The sequence below is a fragment of the Python bivittatus genome, unplaced genomic scaffold (assembly GCF_059951505.1).
Source record: "Python bivittatus isolate LINGU-HERP-01145 unplaced genomic scaffold, Pbiv_v1 ctg000010_np1212, whole genome shotgun sequence".
Classification (NCBI taxonomy): domain Eukaryota; kingdom Metazoa; phylum Chordata; class Lepidosauria; order Squamata; family Pythonidae; genus Python; species Python bivittatus.
This window is the reverse complement of record NW_028277029.1, coordinates 5,190,392-5,211,352: the sequence shown is the minus strand read 5'-3', so window position 1 is coordinate 5,211,352 and position 20,961 is coordinate 5,190,392. Positions and strand designations below refer to the sequence as shown.

At 39.8% G+C, this 20,961-nt stretch overlaps 1 protein-coding gene across 1 annotated transcript in view; it reads right to left on the bottom strand.

Annotated features, from left to right (window-relative positions):
• The window catches only part of LAMB1 (laminin subunit beta 1), a 62,731-nt gene that overhangs the window by 29,953 nt on the left and 11,817 nt on the right, over positions 1-20,961 (bottom strand). The window contains exons 4-20 of the mRNA XM_007422108.4: positions 20,678-20,751; positions 19,013-19,201; positions 18,866-18,929; positions 14,202-14,404; positions 12,805-12,925; positions 12,203-12,391; positions 10,760-10,939; positions 9,939-10,051; positions 8,422-8,501; positions 6,681-6,816; positions 5,229-5,387; positions 4,320-4,447; positions 4,041-4,161; positions 2,922-3,126; positions 1,913-2,056; positions 1,428-1,659; positions 265-428 (exon numbers count right to left, since the gene is read on the bottom strand). Coding sequence (XP_007422170.2) covers positions 265-428; positions 1,428-1,659; positions 1,913-2,056; positions 2,922-3,126; positions 4,041-4,161; positions 4,320-4,447; positions 5,229-5,387; positions 6,681-6,816; positions 8,422-8,501; positions 9,939-10,051; positions 10,760-10,939; positions 12,203-12,391; positions 12,805-12,925; positions 14,202-14,404; positions 18,866-18,929; positions 19,013-19,201; positions 20,678-20,751 — 2,502 coding nt within the window. The remainder of the gene's footprint in view (positions 1-264; positions 429-1,427; positions 1,660-1,912; positions 2,057-2,921; positions 3,127-4,040; positions 4,162-4,319; positions 4,448-5,228; positions 5,388-6,680; positions 6,817-8,421; positions 8,502-9,938; positions 10,052-10,759; positions 10,940-12,202; positions 12,392-12,804; positions 12,926-14,201; positions 14,405-18,865; positions 18,930-19,012; positions 19,202-20,677; positions 20,752-20,961) is intronic.

Genomic DNA, 20,961 nt, shown 5'->3' with positions numbered 1-20,961 from the left:
GGTTTTCTTATTTTTTTTTCCAATGGCCCAAATATATTCTAGGAGATTTGGCCGATATTGCATGACATTGCAAAGGAGATCATGAAAATCTCATAAAACGCAATGATCCTGCCAGATGTGAGGTTTATTCAGGTGGGGCCATAACTCTGAAAAAGCTGCACCAGGTTCAGAAGGACACCAGTGATGTCTGGAAGCAACATCCAAACAGTTGCAGACAACCAATGCTATTTCAGGACATTAGTTAAATTTCACAACCCAGTTTACCTTTATATCCATTCTCACAAAGACACACCACTTGCAACGTAGTCCGGTCTTGATAACAGCCACTGGCAAACTGGCGCCCACTTTCTGGTCCATCAGGGCAAGGGCAAGGACGACAGTGATCTCCTGATCCCAGGATTGGATCTCCATAATAACCAGCAAGGCACCTAATTTTATAGGACAAGGTTTATCATAAATAGCCAAAGCATATTATACATACTGACCCACTGAAACTAGGCTTGTTAAGAACTTAACGTTTTTCTCTAAGAACAGTGTGAAGACCACAGCCTAAAGCTGTTTTTGCTAGGCCTTAAAAAAAATGCTGTTTATTTGTTTATTTGATTTTTATCCCATTGCAATCTTACAACTCTTGGTGTCACAATAAAAAGAGGTACTAGTGATGTTCCTGAAAGGTGCTTTGAAAAAGCTCTCTTTTTAATAACTTCCTAAAAGCTACCAGGGGAAGCCAGTCTGATCTCAGTAGGGAGCCAATTCCACAGTGTTGGGGCTGCTTCAGAGAAGCAGCACTTTCTATCTTGGACTCCTCTGACATCCCAGACATGTGGGGCAACAAGGAGCCCCTCCCTGCATGACCTAAATCCAGTTGAAGGAGGCAGCCCCATAGATAACCAGGCGCCAAGCCATGAAGGACCTCCTAGGTCAAGGATTTTTTTTCTTTTTAATGTCAGCAGACAGATTTCCATACCAAATGACATTTCACATCTGACATTTCACGTGTCATATGGATCTGCTTCAATTCACAGGCCAATGTGTATCTCTAGAACAGCGTTTTCCAACCTGAGCAACTTTAAGATGCATGGACTTCAACTCCCAGAATTGGTGAAGTCCACACATCTTAAGGTTGGTAAGGTTGAGGAACACTGCTCTAGAAAGTTGCATATTTGTGAAACCCAATTAAAATACAACATAACCCATGTTTGGTATACTTTGTAAACTCTGGTTTGGTATACTTTGTGAAACTGTGCTTCTACATTTCTAAGGATCTTGGAAACTGCAAGGAAGAGTTTTGAGACTAAGCTTTCAGAATTCAGGGCCATCACTCTTGCTAAAATGATACGTTGTAGAGGCGATGCATTTAATCTAAACACTTGCTCACACACCACTTTTTGAAACCAAGTTCTCCTTATGCCAAACAGAAGCAATACCTTTCACAATTGGCGCCTGAGGTGTGATCACGGCAATTCAAGCACTGTCCACTGTACGGGTCACATTCATCCGCATGACCATTGCACTGGCAGGGTTGGCAGCTTGGAAATCCCCAATATCCAGGCAAGCATCTGTCACACTGGCGACCATATATTCCGTGGAAACAATGGCACTGCCCGGTCTCCGGATGGCAGAAGGCATTAACGGAAGCTTGGACATGACACTCACAGGCTGAAAAAAACACAACATCTGGATGAAATGGGAAGTCAACACCACCCATAATCATGTAGTTGTGGATTTTAAAATCTCCAGCTAGTTAATTACCAGCATTAGAAATATTAGTTTTTTTCATCTTAGTTATCTTAGTTCATGAGGATCTGTACAGATGTGCTAGAAGAGAGAAACCAAAAGTTTTTTTTCTTATTTCTTACTAAGTAACATTACAGAGTAGTAACAGGGCCTTTGAAATGAAGAAAGAACGTACATTTGCATCCAGTGGGTCCAAATCCGAAAGTGCCAGGGGCACATTTGTCGCATCTCCTTCCCACGACATTTGGCCGACATTGACAATGGCCTCCACTGGGATCACATACGGAACTCAATGAACCTTGTGGGTCACACTGGCAAGCTAAAAAAAGGGAAAGATAGACAGTTGGAGGAATTTATTTATTTTTTATTTATGTATTCAGTTTGTATAGCCTCCCATCTCAACAAGTGACTCTGGCAGCAAACAATATCAAGTAAAAATAAAAGGATTACACCACAAATACGACCATTAGAACACACAGCAGCCAAGGAAATGGCAAGTAACTTGCTCAAATGGATTGATATATGTAAGTATCAGTGATGCAATCTGATTCATTAGGTGACTTTAGCCCCCGTCTTCATTTTTTAAGACAAATATTAATGATTAGAAATGTTGCCTGTATTTAGAGCAGTTTTAGCAATTTTAAGTTGTGTGGACTTCAACTCCCAGAATTCCTCCAGCCAGTATGGGGGAGCTAAGTCCACACTTCTTCAAGTTGCTGAGGTTGAGAAACACTGATTTAGGAGAACTAAGAACTAATTTTGGATGAAGCAGCAATACGTGCTTTTGTCCAATTGTGTCTGTTTGCCAGACAAATGAATACTTCGGATGGTTTGGATTCGTCTATCCTTCTACAGATTTTTCAGATCTGCTCTAGAGGTTTGGAGTAACTCCAGAGTAGATTTGGAATACATAAGAAATTAGAAGGGAAAGATGAGGGAGAAAAACTCCCAATGTATTGGAAGGCTGCATGTATAATGTTGGTTATTTTCCACATTATAGTTGAAACAAGTTGATGATTTGGATTTTACTGCAAACGTGCCCATGTTTTAGCAGGACGCAGCATTAATTCCTTTCTCTATGTGCTCCATACAAATATTCAGTCTATGGGATTATTGAACGTTCTCCAAATCACGTTCTCTTCCAGTTTGGGAAATCATGTTCTAAACCAGTGAAACCTACTTACCGAGTGCTGTTTCGTGCAACAGGGCTGAGATGCTAAAAATTATATTTCGGCAAACATCAGTCATGGGGGTTTTAACAACGCTCCTGCTGTTCTCCAGGCAGCGGTATCTTTGAAAGGTTTCCCAGGCACTGTTAGTTGTCACATCATCACCTCTGCCTCCAACCGTGAATAAGTCCAGTGACTTGCAATATGGCATGAGAACAAGCTGTGAAATGATTTTAACCAAGCCGTATTACTATATTTTAAGGTGTGCAATCCAAATGTTGTATCTTCCAAGGACACACTTCAAAGGTGCCACAAGAAACACTCCCTATGTGGTAGGGCTTTGCCTGTTTCCTCAACCTCATCTTGTGTGGCAGAAGCAGTTCCCAAGTTCCCCTTGATATCTGCACCCTTCTGTAAATTTCAGCAAGAATCACAGAAAAAATAAAAAGCAGAACTCATGTTCCATGTACAGCTTTGTAATTAAGATGTAAGACAGCTCATTCTTTCTTTCCTCTCTTGCTTTGGGGCACCCAGGTGAGCAACCTTGGCTATTATCAACTATTATCAAGAACAATTTTCCCATACAGTATATCATAAGGAGGTATCTAGAGTCACTTCACTAGAGAATTTAGTCAGAGTGGCTTCCAAACAGTATGGTCCTAAAGTGGCCTTCCAAAAAGACAGTAGTCCTCTAAAGAAAAGAAGCAGGCAGCTAAACCAATCAAGGGTTGCCTTCTGGGCACCAAGTCAATGAAGGCAATGGAGTTAATGATAGAACCACCCACTTGCATTTCAGTTTCCTCCTTGGTTCAGCTACATGCTGCTTCTGTTTTTAAATAATCCTTTGACTCCAGCTTCTAGAATCAGCTGGTAAGGTTGAGATGATGGTGGGGAAAGCCATGGCCTCCACATTAAAAAAAAAAAAAAAGCAAATAATTCTAGATTGTAGAGAAGCAATCAGAAGGTGGGGCTGTTACTTAAGGTCCCTCAAATCTCATGGTGCTACTGTGTCTGCAGGTCTTTAAAATCCCTCTAGCCATTTGTGCTAAAAGCTATGTTCATAGGAACGCTTTCAGCAGTTCATCCCTCGGTGGCTATGTTACAACCAAAGAGCTGGTATTAGCATCCACTTACTGAATCAATGAGCGTGTATGGATTTTCCACCTCTGAGTTTAAGGAGTACTGCGGTAGCTCCAACCGAACAGTGTAATTCAGACCCTTTTCAAAGCATACCGGGCGTGGAAGGACTGCATACCTACATTAGTAATAGGACATCCATGAAGGAAAAATAATGTGGGAGATCCCAAGACATATATAAAAAAGCACCGGATGTTTTTGGTTCCTTTGGTTAGATGACACTGACCCCTTTCTCTTTATTGTTCCTTTGTTTTATACTTCCATTTTGAGACTCACCTGGAACCCGGAGATAACGATACCTCTTGATTGTCATCATCAGGAACAGTATTGCCACATCTACTACTAGCAGGAATTTTGCCTGGGCGAAATACACTGATGCTAGCTTTTTCCCACTGATCTGGTAACTAGGAAAAATGACCCACGTTAATTTCAAAACTCAAAATACACCTGTCAGAACCTGCATCAATCAACAATTGTTAATTTACAAAGCATAGCAGTCAATGGGAGCTTGATTGATTTGCTTCTGCCAATTGTGACTAGGGAGGGGGGCTAGTAGTTAATGGTTGTAATTGGAGTAGTAATGGGAGATGGTGAGGAGCTTAACCTTATATGGATAATGAGGCCGGACCTGATTGCAGGCAAGGCCAGTGGGGGCCTGATGGCCAGGAAGGAGCTATGTATCCGTGGGAGGAAGGAAAGAGGTCACCACCAGGTGAAAAGGAATTGAGGCGCCAGGGCAACAAGGGGAGGGGGGTTAAATAGAGGGAAGTTTACCCAGGCTTTAGTTTTAGCAATGCTTTGTTTCAAGCTGCATGTACCACCTAATAAAGGAGCATTTATCTGAACCGGGTCTGGTTTCATGAGAATTCTTCTGAATCGGGGTTTGGACTTTGTGGACTTGACAACACCATGTGGATATCAATCAATGTTGTCTAATGGAGAAATTAGGACTATACGAACAATGAAGAATTCCTATGCACCCTTGCTTTGGAGTAAGCATAATTGAAGGCAATGGGACAACTGTGAGAATCATCACACACATCGTCAAACTGCCCTTGCTATAAAAAGCACATATCTGTTCAGACCACTAGATGCCTAGATGTTTAGATCAGCAGATTTTAAACTTCTTTAAAACATCAGTATTCCTCATTCAGAAACAGCATGGTTCTATAAGCAGCCATTTACCTGTGGCTCATATCGAATCAGAACATCATATTCCATAGAGAATGGAATATTGTCAATGTAGAATTCCAAATATGCTCCTTCAGGAACTCTCACAAATCCTATTCCAGTCCACGAAGGTACACGATCTTGAGAATACAGGCGCTCAACTAAACTCACGCCCTTCAGAAGAGAAACAAATGATTCGGCTATTTTAAGATGTCTCACGCATGTTCCAAGGAAAATATAGACAAAGAAATACTATGAGGACAGTATTCCAGAAGCCTTCTCCAGATGTGTTGGGACTTTAAATCCCAGATCTCACATTCACACTCTTATTCATAGATACTTACAAACGGTGACTAGGGACTGATCCAGTTCACATGCATGCGTTGTTTGTATCTATTACTTGACAAATGGTCTTTGTATTTTTTCCTACACTTGGACAAACTATTTCAGGTGAGATTTGAAATGAAATAATATTGTACCTATAACTTTATTGTAAAGTAGACCAAAATGTCAAATACGTTTCTCAATCAATGTATTAATTAGAAATAGAAGAAATGAGAGAAATCAAATGTTCCCAGAATGATGAAGACTATATATAAATTTACATATGTATCTGTATATAATATCTGAAGAGCAGACTCAGCTTTTCTATTACCTGAACAATTAATCAATGGAATAAACGTCCTAATGTGATCATTTTGCATTTGAAACACACTGTCAAGCTGTATTTAGCACACCTACACCCAACAGCACTTAGAAAGTCTTTGAAGGTTCACCTCACTCACCATTATTTTAACTGTTAATTTAACACTTAATATAGATTACTATTAACAACAGGCCCTAAAAATCCATTTTCCATTTTGGTTTTAATAAATAAATAAATAAATAAAATTTATATATTTGTTATTTTATGCTATGTATAACTATCTCTATAGCTATTTTCTCTGTGATTTTCACTGCTTGACCTCTCTCTTTCTTTCTGTCCTCCCCAACTAAGATTATAAAAGCAGCTGATTGTCTAATTGTGTGTGAGAATACAGTAATTCAAGGCATGTGAACTCCACAAACTTCAGTGTTTTAGTTTAGCACTGATTTCTACAAACTCAGATATAACACATTCAAAGGAAAAAAAATGATTTAATCTATATGCAGGCATTCAGAATTTTTAAATTATATCCTAAATTTCATAGAAAATCGCACCATTCTCTTCATAGCCTATAAATACTGTTGCGTGACATCATTAAATTTTAGTGACCAACTCTTTACCGGACCTCTGGTTTTATTTTCTTTTAATTTTTTTGTAGTATCTTTCCTAAGCCAGCCATTTCAATAATTCTTATTATTTTTGATGTTTCTGATGGGGAGGGGGGTAAGGCTAGCAGGGCAGAAACAAAACTGAAAACTGGAACTAAAAGGACTCATCGTAGTGATTTTGATGTATTTTGGTTGCTAGCTATAGGTACTCACAGGGCCAAAGTTGGCATCTTCTGCTTCATAGACATAATGATCTAAAGATATGAAAAAATATCCAGGTTCCACTTCATGGCACTGGCGGCCAATCAGATGAGGCCTGCACTGGCACTGACCAGATTCACTTGAGCAGCTGAAAAACAGAGTGAGTTTCTATTGCACATCTTCAGGAAATGTTATATGCCTCTTTCTATTATACACCGAAAAAAAAAAAATCAAGTCATCTAAGAGTAGACAATGACAAGAGTCTATAACTCAAGCATACACCTCTCTGCATAATTAAAGAAAAGTTTAGAACAAGTTTCACTGATCTATCAACGAACGAAGCCACACATCCATCATGAATTGTACATTTAACTATTGCTTCATAGGCAGACACCCCAACACAGATGCTTAGGTTCAGATCAAGTAAGTGACTTGCATAACATCCAGTTCAAAACTCTGGGGTGAAAAATATCCCATGGAAGCAGGGAGAAACATTCTTGTGAAATTATTGTATCCATCCCAGATAGATTTTGTCAAAATTAGATGTTTCCTTTACTTGGCACAATGACTCCATCCTTCTTATGGTTGTTTTCCTTCATTCAAAACCACAACTTAGCTTTTCAGCGCAGCTGTGCAGCTCGGGTGCTGTCTGAACCCAGCATGGTTTATATGGGAAGGAGTTTCCGTTAGGAACATTCATCCTTTCAGACAGTTGTTGCCTAATTAGAAAGTAAGGTTGTAAAAATAGGCATATGAACTGAAGTTCTTCATCTTAAGTCCGGATGAATGAGATCATTTTCTTGGGAGAGCAGAAAAGGAAATGGAAATGCACGTTAGGTCAAGTTCTTTTAGCGAATGACACCCATTTACAGATGTTTTTGCAATCAATGCATCAGTATGTTCAAAGGTTAGGCAGCTTCGTGGTTCCACCGTATAATTTTAACAGGACTACTGAGAATAGCTACTGCCTGCGTGAGAAACAACTCATGAAAAATGATCAGAATAAAAATATGAGCTGGATCAAACATGTTACATCTTAATTTCCTGGGACAGTAAATCTAAAATGCAGCAAAGAGCTTTGCCAAAGTAATCAGATTGTGTAATAGTTATCTCAACTGCCCAGAATCACTGGGAGCCAGGCGGCATATAAATTTAATAAATTATTAAGTATAAACAAAGTAGCTGAGCCAATTAAGAAAAGAACTAGAGCATGATACACCTACATACTACAAGTGAAGGCTGCTGCTTGGTGGCTTCCCCCAGTTGGTCATTCTTGGAAGCGAAATCCAGCGAGATGGATTTCTAGTCTACTCAAGCAAAAAGCTAACGACCATGCTGGCTGAAGATGATGGGAACTGAAATCCAAATTTATGTAGGAAGGAAGAGTGAATGGACCAAGAGGAAAGGGGAAGGCCGGGAAAGTCAATGTTGGATGGAGTTGAGATTCTCAGAAAGAAAGAGGTGAGAAGTTTAAATAATAAAAGGCAGTGTATGAATCAATGTATGGACATAACAAGGATAATTTGCAAGGTTTGGAGAAGTATAGTGAATGTGTTGGTATCAACTAGATTTAGTTAGATTTCTTTTCCTGTTCTCTTACATCCTGTCTTTAATTTAGAGGTTTGCAAAATTTATCAATCTGGGAATAGAACATTCTGGAAAATTCTAGAGTGCTGTTTGCTTCTGAACTATTAGCCAGCTAAAAAGATGCATTTACAAAGCTCATAGGCGTGACAGCAGGAATTTGACTTACTTATTGTTGAGTGAACCTCCTTGGTCACAATCACAAGGTCGACACCCATCCATATCATTGCTCAGTCCCCAGTGTTCAGGCTGCAAGGGAAGGTTCAGGACATTACTGGTGCAACAACATGCTTTGAGTCACAAGCAGGCATCGGAGGCAGAACAAAAAGGTCAGGACAAATGTTCAGTATTAATAGCAAAGCCATCACTCTTTGATTTGCTTTTATTATTCTCAGGCATAAAGAACAATCACTTTCCTCTACAACTGCTGTCCTCCCATGGTTCTATCAGTACCGTACAGGTAGTCCTCACTTAACAATGGTAACTGGGACCAGAATTTCCATTGCTAAGCAGTGACCGCACTCCTTAGCAAAAGCAGTTCTGGCACTTCCGGTTGCTGTCGTTAAGCAAATCCTGTGCCACTGTTAAACACAACATCATGTGGTTGCCATTTGTGACCTCCTGCCGGCTTCCCCATTGAGTCTGCTTGTAGGAAGCTGGCAAAGAAGGTTGCAAATGGTGATCACGTGACCACGGGGATGCTGAAACTGACATTAAGTATGAGGGCTGGTCGTAACTACCGTTCGTTCAGCACCACTGTAAGTTTAAACAGTCACTGAACGAGTGGTTGTTAAGCGAGGACCACTTGTATTAATGCACTAGCTACAACCCACTCCTAAGATAAAACAGGAAATAGAAAAATTATGTCCTATGAACCTTTTAGGATACTGATAACTTACATGGGGAAAAAAAGAATTAATATTTTCTTTATGCAGGGATTATCTAGATAAAATCTTGGGATTAGGCCTAACAAAAGCCAGATTCAGATTCCTAGTGATCCAGAAATCTTACTGGATGACTTTGAGTCATTTGCTATTTCTAATAGATAAGAGAGTCATGAAGATAAAAGTCCATGGGGAGAATTATGTATGTTACCTTAAACTCTTTGAAAAAAGGATGGGATAAAAGTGTAATTAATTAAAAAAAAAGAAATAACCAGGAAGAGATTAGTCAATGTGAGAAAGGGGCAATATCCCGGTGCTTGACAACCAGCTCACACTTATGACAGTTGCAGTGTCCCAGGGTCATGTGATTACCATTTGTGACCTTCCCAGCCAGCTTCTGGCAAGCAAAATCAATGGGGAACCATGTGATTCACTTAACTACCACGGTGATTTGCTTAATGACCTCCTCACAAAAGGTCATAAAATTGGGTCCAGTCACGCGATGTTTCATTTAACAACCACATTGCTTAGCGACCTAAATTCCGGTCCCAATTGTGGTCATTAAGTGAGAACTACCTGTACCCAAAGATGACCCTGGCTGGGATTTCTGGGAACTGTAGTCCCCATCTGGAAGATAGCAAGATTAGGAGAACTGTCCCAGAATATACTATCTGCAACTTCTGTGGCATGCCATGAAGATTAATTGTTTGGACCTTTGAAATAAAGTTAATCAGATGTTACTAAAAGGTTTCTTTCTTTTCCTTTTTTTGGCGTAAATGTTATTATAAGCAAGGCAACTTACCAGACACTGATCACAGTGCCTTCCTGTAACGAGACGTTTACAGTAACAGTTTCCTGTCTCAGAGTCACAAGGATTCCCTCCGGAATGCGTGCCCAAAGGATTGCATGCACAAGCTGTATTAGGAAGAGCAAGTAAATAAATCAGGATTGATGTGTTTTGATTATTGTTTGCACAGTACTTCTGACAAATACTTATCTCAACACCTATCACTCATTTTTCACTGGAGACTTAATGACAAATTGCTTCCCCCTCCTTTCCTTTGCGATCCCAGTTCCTTGGTTTGGCTTATTTTTGCTTATGTGTATTTAACTGCAGGGCGAGGTTGCAATAAACAATACAACAATTACAACCAGTAGTAATGCACAATCAGTGAAATCTCTCCAAGCTTAAATAAAAGCACCAAAGACAGAAGGAAGGGCATCCAAAGTGCGTTCAAACTACACTAGTCTGACAATCAGAAATATATGCGGTTGAACAACTGAATGGTGTACTGGAAAGTTTAGCACAACTAAGTATAGGCATTTTCACAGTATTCACAGTATCTCCACAAGGAATAGAATTAGAGGTATTGCTACTTCAGAAACAAATGAATTGAACAATTTCACTCTAAAATATGCACAACTGCATATTCACGAAAGAAACACACCCTGTCTTAACCATCTTTCAAACTACACAATCCAATTTGAGTTTGTATCTTTATAGCAGCAAAATTAAATAGCATCATGGCGGGGACTCCAGGCTTTTAAAAAGAAATGATTCATAGGCCCCTAATCAATAGAATTCATTTTTCAGAAGTTAGCTAAATATCATGCTATACTTACACTGACAGCCAAGAGGATTGTCTGAGCTTAATCCATAAAATCCTTCTTTGCAGAAATCACAACGTTCCCCTTCGACAAATAATTTACAACGGCACTGTCCAGCAATGAGGCCAGTAGAGTAGTCAGTGTAACGATCACAGACTCCATCATTCTGGGAGCCAACTGGGTCACAGTTACATGCTAAATGAACAAACACATTTTCTCATGCATCAATACAGCTGTACAAACGCACATAGCCAAATAAATCATTACTTGCACTGTTCAGCGATCTGAATCTCTTACGGTCCAAAGGTGTTGGTTCCACTACCAAAAAACTAGCCCTTTTCAAGAACTTAAAATGCTTCGATAGCGTCTCTCTCCTGCCACTGGTGGCAGGAAAGCCGGGGGCTCAGCTATCAACCTCCTCATGATGTTTCGTCTCTTTCCCATCAGAATCAGGTGAAGTGGGCTGGTGTTTGTTCAATGATTGCAGGCAATCATGAGTTGGCTAAGGAAAAATAAGGGCATCCCAACAAGAAGGAAGTCCAGGTTCATGGTTTCTGGATTTAGGTATTAAAGTGATGTTTTGCTCAGGTGATGTTACATTTCTTCTAAAGGAGCAGATGGACAATTACGGTCTTTCTGATGTAACAGGTTGCAATGCCTGATTCTCCTTTTTCACAGCTTTGCCTTTCCATCCAGTTTGACTATTCAATGCACCACATGTTGAGTACTCTTGAATATGGTTTGCAAACTGCAGCCACAACGGTATTGATTGCTTTAATAGTGGCACTTGAGTTATGGAGTATCCTTTCTCTGTAGGCTGAGTTGGTGTGGCCATTAGCTAGATACTGATGCCAGGTGAAGATTAATGTAGGCAGAGGCTGTGGGTTCTCCACCTCTGAAGGTTTCTAAGAAGAGACTGAAGGTCCACTTTTGAGGTTGGTTCAACTGGTTGTCCTGCACATTGCAGAAGGCTTGACCAGATGATCCTTGTGATCCCTTCCAACTCCATAATTCTGATTCTATGATTTTTTCCCCCATTATACCTTTTGCATAATTAGGCCTACATTTGTTAGTTGAAAGGCTGCTTTCCATCTTGGTCATTGACCACAGTGAGCATGCTCTACTGGATTTTAAAAGTATTCTATATAGAGATCGCACTGGGATAATTTTTAAGGTGAAAGTAAGGAAATCAGAAATTGTATCAACACATACATGTATACAGCCAAAGGATATGCTGGAAATTATGGGAATTGCACTGCAGCACATATGGAGAATAAATATATTCTGTTTCTGAAACATGGAATAATTCTATGAAATGTTCCATTTGTAGATTTTAAGCTGACTCATGTAGACACAGAATTGGTGGAAGGAGAGGGCCTGACCAGAGGTACACCGTTAACCAGCTGAGACCGGTAAGAGTTAGCAAACTATTTCCCGAGGAAAAGCTGATGCACTTACGTTCACAAATGTTGGGATCGCGGATATCTCTCTCTGGGTGTTGGAAGTAGAAGGGCTTACACTGCTCACAATTATGCCCCACAGTGTTATGCTGACAATCATCACACACTCCACCGCTGCTATTTCCAGTTGCTATGTAAACAGCCATATCAAAATGGCACTGTGCCGAATGTTCGTTGCAATTGCACTCTAGGAGAATAAGAAAAAATTCAAGCGATAGCCTAGCCTTAAACAGCCCAGTTGACTGATAGCCTCCAATCTCTTTACGGATAATACAAACCTGTCTTAAATTAAAAAGCACCTTCTAGTGTAACACCAGGGCAGGGGGAAAGAGAGGACCCTCTTCTCAAATATTAGGGCAAAGCTCTGTTTTGCAAAGCAACAAGGAGCCCTCCAGTAATTTTGAATTCTAATCTTTGATTTGCCAAAGTTTGGCAATTCCACTTTCTGTACTTCAAAAACAGAGGGCTCACGACAGAACATTTTTAGCCAAATTAATTTGCACCCTTTGGGCTGTGTGTCAAAGGACAAAACGCCTCCAGCAAAGATCACCCTGCAACGCTGTGGACTTCACAAGCAGCGCTTAATACAGGGACACTTACTTTTGCAGGCGTTGCTGTGGCGACCTTCGGCGGGACGCCATGGCAAATCATGGTAAAAATCCAAACACTGCTCGCAGTTTAAACCTTTGGTGTTGTGCCGACACATGCAATGCCCGTGGACCTTTCACACAAAGAGACAGCAGAGTACAAATTCATAGCAATTGAACATGTTTAGAAAGACAAGCAATTTCCTCCCCTTTGCAAACAAGGAACACAAACAAAACATTCCCACATGTCCGTGTTTCCCAACCTCAGCAACTTTAAGATGTGTGGACTTCAACTCCCAGAATTCCCCAGCCAGATGGCTGGGGAATTCTGGGAGTTGAAGTCTACACTTCATAAAGTTGCTGAGGTTGGGAAACACGGACATATGGAAGCAGTTGCTTTGGAAAGTCCAAAGGAAGAATGCTTAAAAATTTGGTAGGTCTTTTCTCCATCCCAGAGGACAGGTGGCAATGGAACAGGGGATGCGACTGGTCTCTCTAGGAATGGAATGGTGATGACGGTTTGTCGACCAATCAGAGCCACCGAACCACCATGAAACACCCCTTCTTAGAAAGGAACTGTGTACCGTATGGCCAAGACAGAGTAAAACTGAGATACAGTCGGCTCTCTGAATCCAGAATCTGCCCCAATTATACTGAATAAGCAGTTACAGTTTTACGCTCTCCAGGTTTTACACTGAAAGAGGGAGCTATGTTTGTACTAAACCTCAAAAACCATGAGATGCAATCTGTTATTCTTGATGAGATTATAAATACATCTACTTCCACCTCATTTCTGTTGACCTACAATATTTAATATACATAATACATACACACATACACCCACCCACCATCTGTGCTAGTGGAAAGGAGAGATATAGGACTGATTAAGACCCTGCCCAATGGGGGACACAGAGCCTATTGTGTATGGCTCTGTACATTTACACAGTCTCTCTACATTTACACATAGGCTAAATAACTCCCTTGCTGCTTAGTAGCCTTGGCCGACCAGATTAAGAGAAAGTTCTCCTCTTAGCCATCTTGTCTTCAAACAACTCTAGGAAGGCCGTTACACTTTTTAAATAGCCACTGCTATTCAGGAGCTAAAAATCATATATATATATATATATAATGCCTGTGTGTATGTGTTTAAACTACACCAGGGATCAGATAATTCAGTGTGTTGCCTGTGCATTTATGGTTCGTCCTTCCACTGTGCCTTCTTGCTCCGTGTAACAAATACTGGCAGCTGGTCTTCGACTGCAGATAAAGTTTTCTAATAAATTACAATAACCAGATTTCATTTTAGATGAAATCTAGTTGTTTTTCTGTTGTCCATCAAGGGCAATGCCTTTCAACAGCAGCGGCAGAATCACAACGAAGTGACAGCAGGAAAGCAACGTAGACATTTACCATTCCTTCTACCTCCTCCTCATATCCGTGCACTGGCGCGCATTCACTGGCGTGCCCGTAACAGAAGCAGTTCCCACGGACTACCATGTCATAAATGGCATAGTAGTATTTTTCTCTGATTTCCATTCTTGAATCAAGAAGGTTGTCTCCCAGTGTGTGCAGCTTGGCAAATCTGATTCTTAAATTTGTAATTTTTAACATGTCTAAAACAAAACAAGAAACAACTTGGATACATTAATCTTTCTAAGAAAGATAGCTATCTGAATGAGCATAGCAATCATTGAGTGTCCTAAGTTGGAATACAGGATCCTGCCCCTACTCCACATGCTGATAGATCTTACAGACTACTTAACGACAGGCAGTTCAGTCTTAGGATTCTGTGAGGCAATGAACTCCTATTTTGCTGCCTGAAGAACCCCCAAATGCTACTGAATTGTGCTGGCGAACACCAAAAAACAGAATTGCGATTTTCTAACATTTTTTCAGTCAAAAATTAAAATATGCATGTGTGTATATGTGTGTGGGTGTGTGTGTATGTGTGTGTCTATTACTACTACTAATATGGAGAAAATCACACAAGATAAAGACCTGCAAATAGAAGTAGAGCGACTGTGGCAAAAGAAAGCAAAGGTAGTCCCAAGAGTTATAGGCGCCTTGGGTGCAATCCCAAAACATCTGGAGCACCCCTTGAACACCATTGGCATTGACAAAATCACCAATTGCAAAACGCAGCTTTACTTGGAGCTGCTTATATTCTGCGACAATATCTTTAACACCATCAAACAACAACATCTGCCTATCCCAGGTCCTTGGGAAGGACTTGCTAGGAGGATAAAGATGCCAAACCCAGTCTAAACATTTGGCTGACTGAGCGACCAACCATAATAATAAAATAAAAGATAGCAAGCATGATGAAGTGAAGCGTCTCCCTTTCCCTTGTCAGTGTGTGTGTATGTGTGTAATATATGTATTACCTTCATGTAGGTTTAACACATCAACAGAGAGGACAATTCCGTGTCTTTGGTCTCCAAAACGAACAAAAAACCAAAACTCCCAATCCCACTAGAAATTCCATCTTTGCTGACTTTAATAATATTGCTACCGATGTAGTAAAACATGGCCCTAAACAGTGAATAGTAAAAACAGTGAGGAGCCAATACTTTACATTTAATATAGGAGGGACTGTGACCTCAGAAGCCATCTACAGAAGCTTGCGGAGGCTGTCTTCTCTTTGGGGGACATCTGCATTCCTCGCAGCCCTTGGCAGTCAGAATTTATATTGCCTAAAGTATTTTATAGCCGGTTCTCAGAAAAGAGTCAGCGATTACGAGCTCAAAGTATATGCACTGTGTGGTCAGATAAACAATGCCATGTTAGGTATCCCTTGCAATAGATCTAGTGTGACATATGAAAAAACTCCACGCAGCCTAACATGGAAATAGGAACCTTAAAGACTCCTCCAGTAACAGCTGAAGAAAGAAGCTGTTCTGACGCACTCTAAATAGCCAGAACGGGATCGACCCCACTATTTTCAAGAGTAAAAGCGGAATTACAAGATGATCCCCTTGTGGAAGGATTGAAACAATCCCTGAGCCCATGATCTGGTACATCTGTGCAAGAACAATGACATCATTCACATCTGTGGGGGCCTGAAAGGGCTAAATGAAACTGTGGAAAGAGAGAAGAACATCCCCATTGCTATGATGACACTCATCCAAGCCTTGCAGATCCTTCCTGCTTGATGTTGCCAGTGGATTTTTGACACAGCTATACAGACCCAGATTGTGCAAACTATGTTAGATAACCCCACTTGACAGATGTTTCTTTAGAAGATGTCTTATGGTTTTTACCATTCACAAGTTGTTTCAGAGGGAAATGGCAAGCCCCTGGAGAATTTGGTGTTCATGTACTACTTCTTGGCTGATGGCTTTACTGAAGATGAACATGACCAGAAATGGCACATGGTCCTAGTAATTATAAGCTGCAGACCTTAAACTGAACAGAACAAATGAAAGATCTCACCTGTTTTTCCATAAGTAAACATGGCCTGAGCCCAGATCCAGTGCACATGGAAACTATTTTAGGATTTACACTTCCAGAATCTGTAGCAAATAGATTTTGGGGAGCTTGGAAGATTTGTATCACAACTGTCAGAGGTGCTAGAGGAACCTTTAAATGAATGACTCAAAACAGGTACAATTTGGCAGTGGAAACACATTTAATGCGGAGCTTTTGGGAATGTTGAAAAACTCTCAACTTAAACCCTAATACTGGCTATCTGTGAGGTTAGCGGATACATTACTGTGATTGCTGATGTCAGTAACTTCAAGATAATGAAGAAAGGATGAAGCCAATAGCCTACTATTCCAGAAAATCCATGGGTCCAAAAAGTGGCATTGCCGAATAAAGAAATATTTTTTTTCAGCAGGGTGGACACATGGATTATTTCAAAATATCACTATAGACTGGAATCCTTTTAGCTACAGAAAGGCCACCAACCACTAGTTTCACTGATAAAATGCAAGGATTTGGACTGAGTACCCATAAGATGCTAGATGATGAAGTATCATCTGGGCAGAACACATGTAGAAACAGATATTTTGTTTTGATACTTATTAAAATCCTCTGAAATAGATTTAATTCAATTTCTAGAATTAGACAGCATTGTGGGAAGGAAGGGCGGGAGAAAGGAAGCTTAAAGCTTTGAAGATGTGAACATTTATGAAGCAGTATTGTGTCCCTCAGTGTCTGTTTTGGATCACTTTCTTCAACATACAGTACATATCATATTACTGTTTCTGATCCAGACTTCCAGGCAATAAGAAACTCTTAACAAAATGCATGCAGCTTGTTTTCTACACTGCATTCATTAATTGCAGAGACAGGAAGTCTTAAAAACGTCACTGGAGCTAATTCTATATAGTAACAAAACGGATATTCCAGCTGGGATGTGCTAATAAATACCAACCCCTTTGAACCTTTCATGAACTTAAACATAAAGAATTTATCCCCCTAAGCATCATTACATGGGAAGAACATGCAAGACCAATTCTTTAGTGACCATGGTTGACTCAAAATGTTTACACATTTGGAGTAGAGAACTGAAGTTGATATTTATGTAAATGAAGGTCATAAGCTCTTGGCTGATCTGATCTCCCAAGATCTGTTGCCACTAAAGGCTTAAGAAACCAAATGATTAGGGACCCATGATCATAAATATAACAGACAATTCTGACCCTTTTTGGGAAAAAGTATATTGTTCATAAAGAATTATAATTTGACTCATATGGCATCAGCTTCTACAATCTACAAGCCAATGGAGAACAAGTACAAAGCTACTTCAAAATACAAGAGATCTATTCTTAGCTTCATAAAGAAGCTGTTCCTAAAGCCCTTGACCACCCGCTCAGAAAGTGAATTCCCCTGCCAAAATGTTGCCGATCCCCTTCTGATGTTGCATTAGCTCATGCCATTTTGTGGCTGGAGAGTATGAAAAATGGAGGGTTCTGTCCTCTCTTCCTTTTAAAATTAATCTTACTATTTAAATCAGATTTTATCTGATGATTTCCAGCCAAGCCAGGTTTTCACATTATATTATGTATTAGGCAATTTTGATAGTTTTATTAAGCTAAAAAAGATTTCCTGTATTGAAAATCATACCTGATATCATTTACATTTTTTAATCAGATAAACCTTATTTTTATACCATATTCAAATATCAGTAGTGCATAGAAATGCAACTGTTCTGCTGTTTTTGAAAGTCAGCAAAATACTAATCTAAACATATATTCAGGTAGTCTGTAACTAAGTACTGGATCATCAAATAATTGTCTAACTACGTTAAATGTATTCATTTTATTATATTTACAACTAGTTTTTCTTTCTTCACAGACTTCAAACAGGCACAAACATGGGTCCCAGCTAGACTCCCTTCCAATCATTTGACCATATTGAAACTTGCTTAGCTTCATCAAAGTTACTGCATAATACATGCGAGACTGTAACTTGGTTCTTCCCTCATTTCGCTAATCCTAGGGACTTGAGATAGGGGGAAAATAAGCTCAAATACTTACATAAATAAATAAGTTGAAAGAATAGAGATAATTCAACCTAGGTGCTTTTAAACATCACTCACTAATACTAAAGATACAAAAGAAAAAATACTGCTGCAATGAAACAGCCTGGATTTATGCATAGTGTGGGCTCTGAAAACTTCATTATGCTTCCATTAATCTGTCTGCCGGATGGGTATCCCAGAACATTTTAGCACTCTTTCATGAACTTATAAGCATCCTTGTTTATCAGCTTCTTTGATCTCTGTGGGAACGCAGGTTTGGCGTTAATGAAAATTCTTCTGCAAGAAGATACGCTACAGGGTTGACATGAAATTCATCTGAGGCCTACTGAGCTCTGGGCACAATCAAACTGTCTTCCTGAAGAGAATGTATTGTTCACCACATGGGTGCATTTTGAGATCTTTTTTATTGCAGCCATGTGTTCTTCTTTTCAACTTGCAACAGAAAGCAAGTTGCGCAATTCAGGGCACTAAACTGGAGAGACTAATGCTAGCTGTTTCAGAATTATTGAGTAACTTTGACCTACCAGACAAAGCTAGCATGCATTTGACGTAGAACGTAAAGGAGGATAAAGGACTATGCACATACTTTGAATCCTTGGGCTATACGGGTCTTCTATTCTAAAAGCAGGATCCAGGACACGATAAATTACCTGAAAGTAACATGGGAACAACTCAATATAAAAGAGATTTCTACTTTGCAAATAAGGTCTTCAGTCATATACAAACAACCAACCTCTCCCTCAGTTGAAGGTTCAATATCAGAATACCGAGAATCACAAATAATGTCATCTACTTTCTTCATTGGTCCAGTGGAAATGCCTGGGAACGAATTCTCACAGTCGTAGGCAAAATATCGATATACTTGCCAAGTTTTCCCAAAATCTGAGGATCTTTCAATCAACATTGCAGAGGGGCGGAAGGTCTGAAAAAGCAAAAAGAGAAGTCGATTTCAGGTCATCTGGAGCTGCAAATTGTTTATGTTGATATTGGAAAGTTAATTTTCCTTTTTTCCCCTCTTTTCATGCTTTTTTAATGCACGTCCTCACACATATCCTGCCTCTGTGTGTGTGTGTGTGTCTGTGTGCATGTGTGTGAATAAGAGAGAGCGTCTAATCAGGGAGGGCGCAAATGTGCTGCCTCTGAGTGTGTTTTGGTTCTGCTCTCATGTTGCATCTGCGTGCGTGTGTGTGCGCACGCGCATACACAGACACACGCGGGCAAGCTGCATCCGCTCCATTCTGGGTCACATGATCAGGGGAGAGGTGGGCGGGGCTCAGGGATGTGGCAGTCAGCAGCATTCTCAGCTACTGCCCTATTGCCTCGGGGCCGTCCAGCAGACTCTTGAATTTGATCGTTCTCTGCTGATCTGCGCTGCTTTCACAGAGCTATCCTGCTGCCAGATACAGAGATGGACTAACAGAGTCCTGGGCTCCCTTACATAACTTATTTCCAGCATTCTTTGGGGTTAGAAAGAATAACAAGAAGACATTGTGTAGAAGGTTTATTTTATTAAATTGAAATTTAACCCACACTTTTCTATCTGAAAAAGTACCTACGCTGGAGTTTTAAAAGCCAAACAAATATCATTAAAATCTTTCCACCTGCACTTAACACCTTTTAACTGTAAATGCTGTAACCCACTTGATGGGGGGAAAAACAACAACACCCTGTTCAGAACGGTAACAAAAATTATGTTTTTGAATGTTCCTATAAGCTGTGCTTTTACGATTGCAATTATCAGCATGTATGGTCTGACTGCAAATCTCAAGAGGATCAAACTATTGCATATCTTTCCAATAAAAATGTATTTTAAACCATATGTTACGACTATCCTGCCAGGACATCTGTTCAGAAGGAAAACAACATTTTGTATACAGATGTTTTCCTTCCCCTCCCCCTGAAGATTATTTCAACTGCCAAAAGTGAAGGAATTCTAAAGTCAATATATCTGTTGTCTTAAATAATTGCATTGTGGGGATTGGGCAAATTTTCACACAGGTATTAAGAATTAATACAGAGCAAATGAGATAGCCTTACAAAGCGCACACAATTCTCACCTCTGCAGCAACAGAAATTCAGTGATCAGAATTTTCCAAAAAGGCCAATTACAGGAGGATAGATATGAAGAAGAAACACTAAATCTTTTTCTACTTTATGAGTGTTTTGGGATTTATTCAAAGCAGTTCTTATCTAAAAATACAGAACAAGCCAATTAAATTGCACCATAAAACTAAGGAATTTGTAGTCTGTCTTTCCTCTTGAATTCCAGGATGAATAGTTTTTAAAATCCTTTAATACACTTATCTTATTCTAAAACGCTAGTTAAGCCTCTAACTGGCATCTATGAGCAGGACATAGGGCTCTTTGCAACTTGAGAGAAATGTTATGGATTCTTTACCTTGAAGGTCATAATGAGATGAGTGAAATGGAATTCCGCCTCTAGATCCAATTGGACGGTCACATTTTCTACTCCTACAGGACCGAAAGGAAAAAAAGAGAGGAAGTTGCATTGTAAACAAGAACATTTGTTAAAAGCTGAATTCCATCTCTTCCATTCCCTTGAGGGAAATAGGCAGGGCTTCAAACCAAACCCTTTCTTTCTTTCTTTCTTTCTTTCTTTCTTTCTTTCTTTCTTTCTTTCTTTCTTTCTTTCTTTCTTTCTTTCTTTCTTTCTTTCTTTCT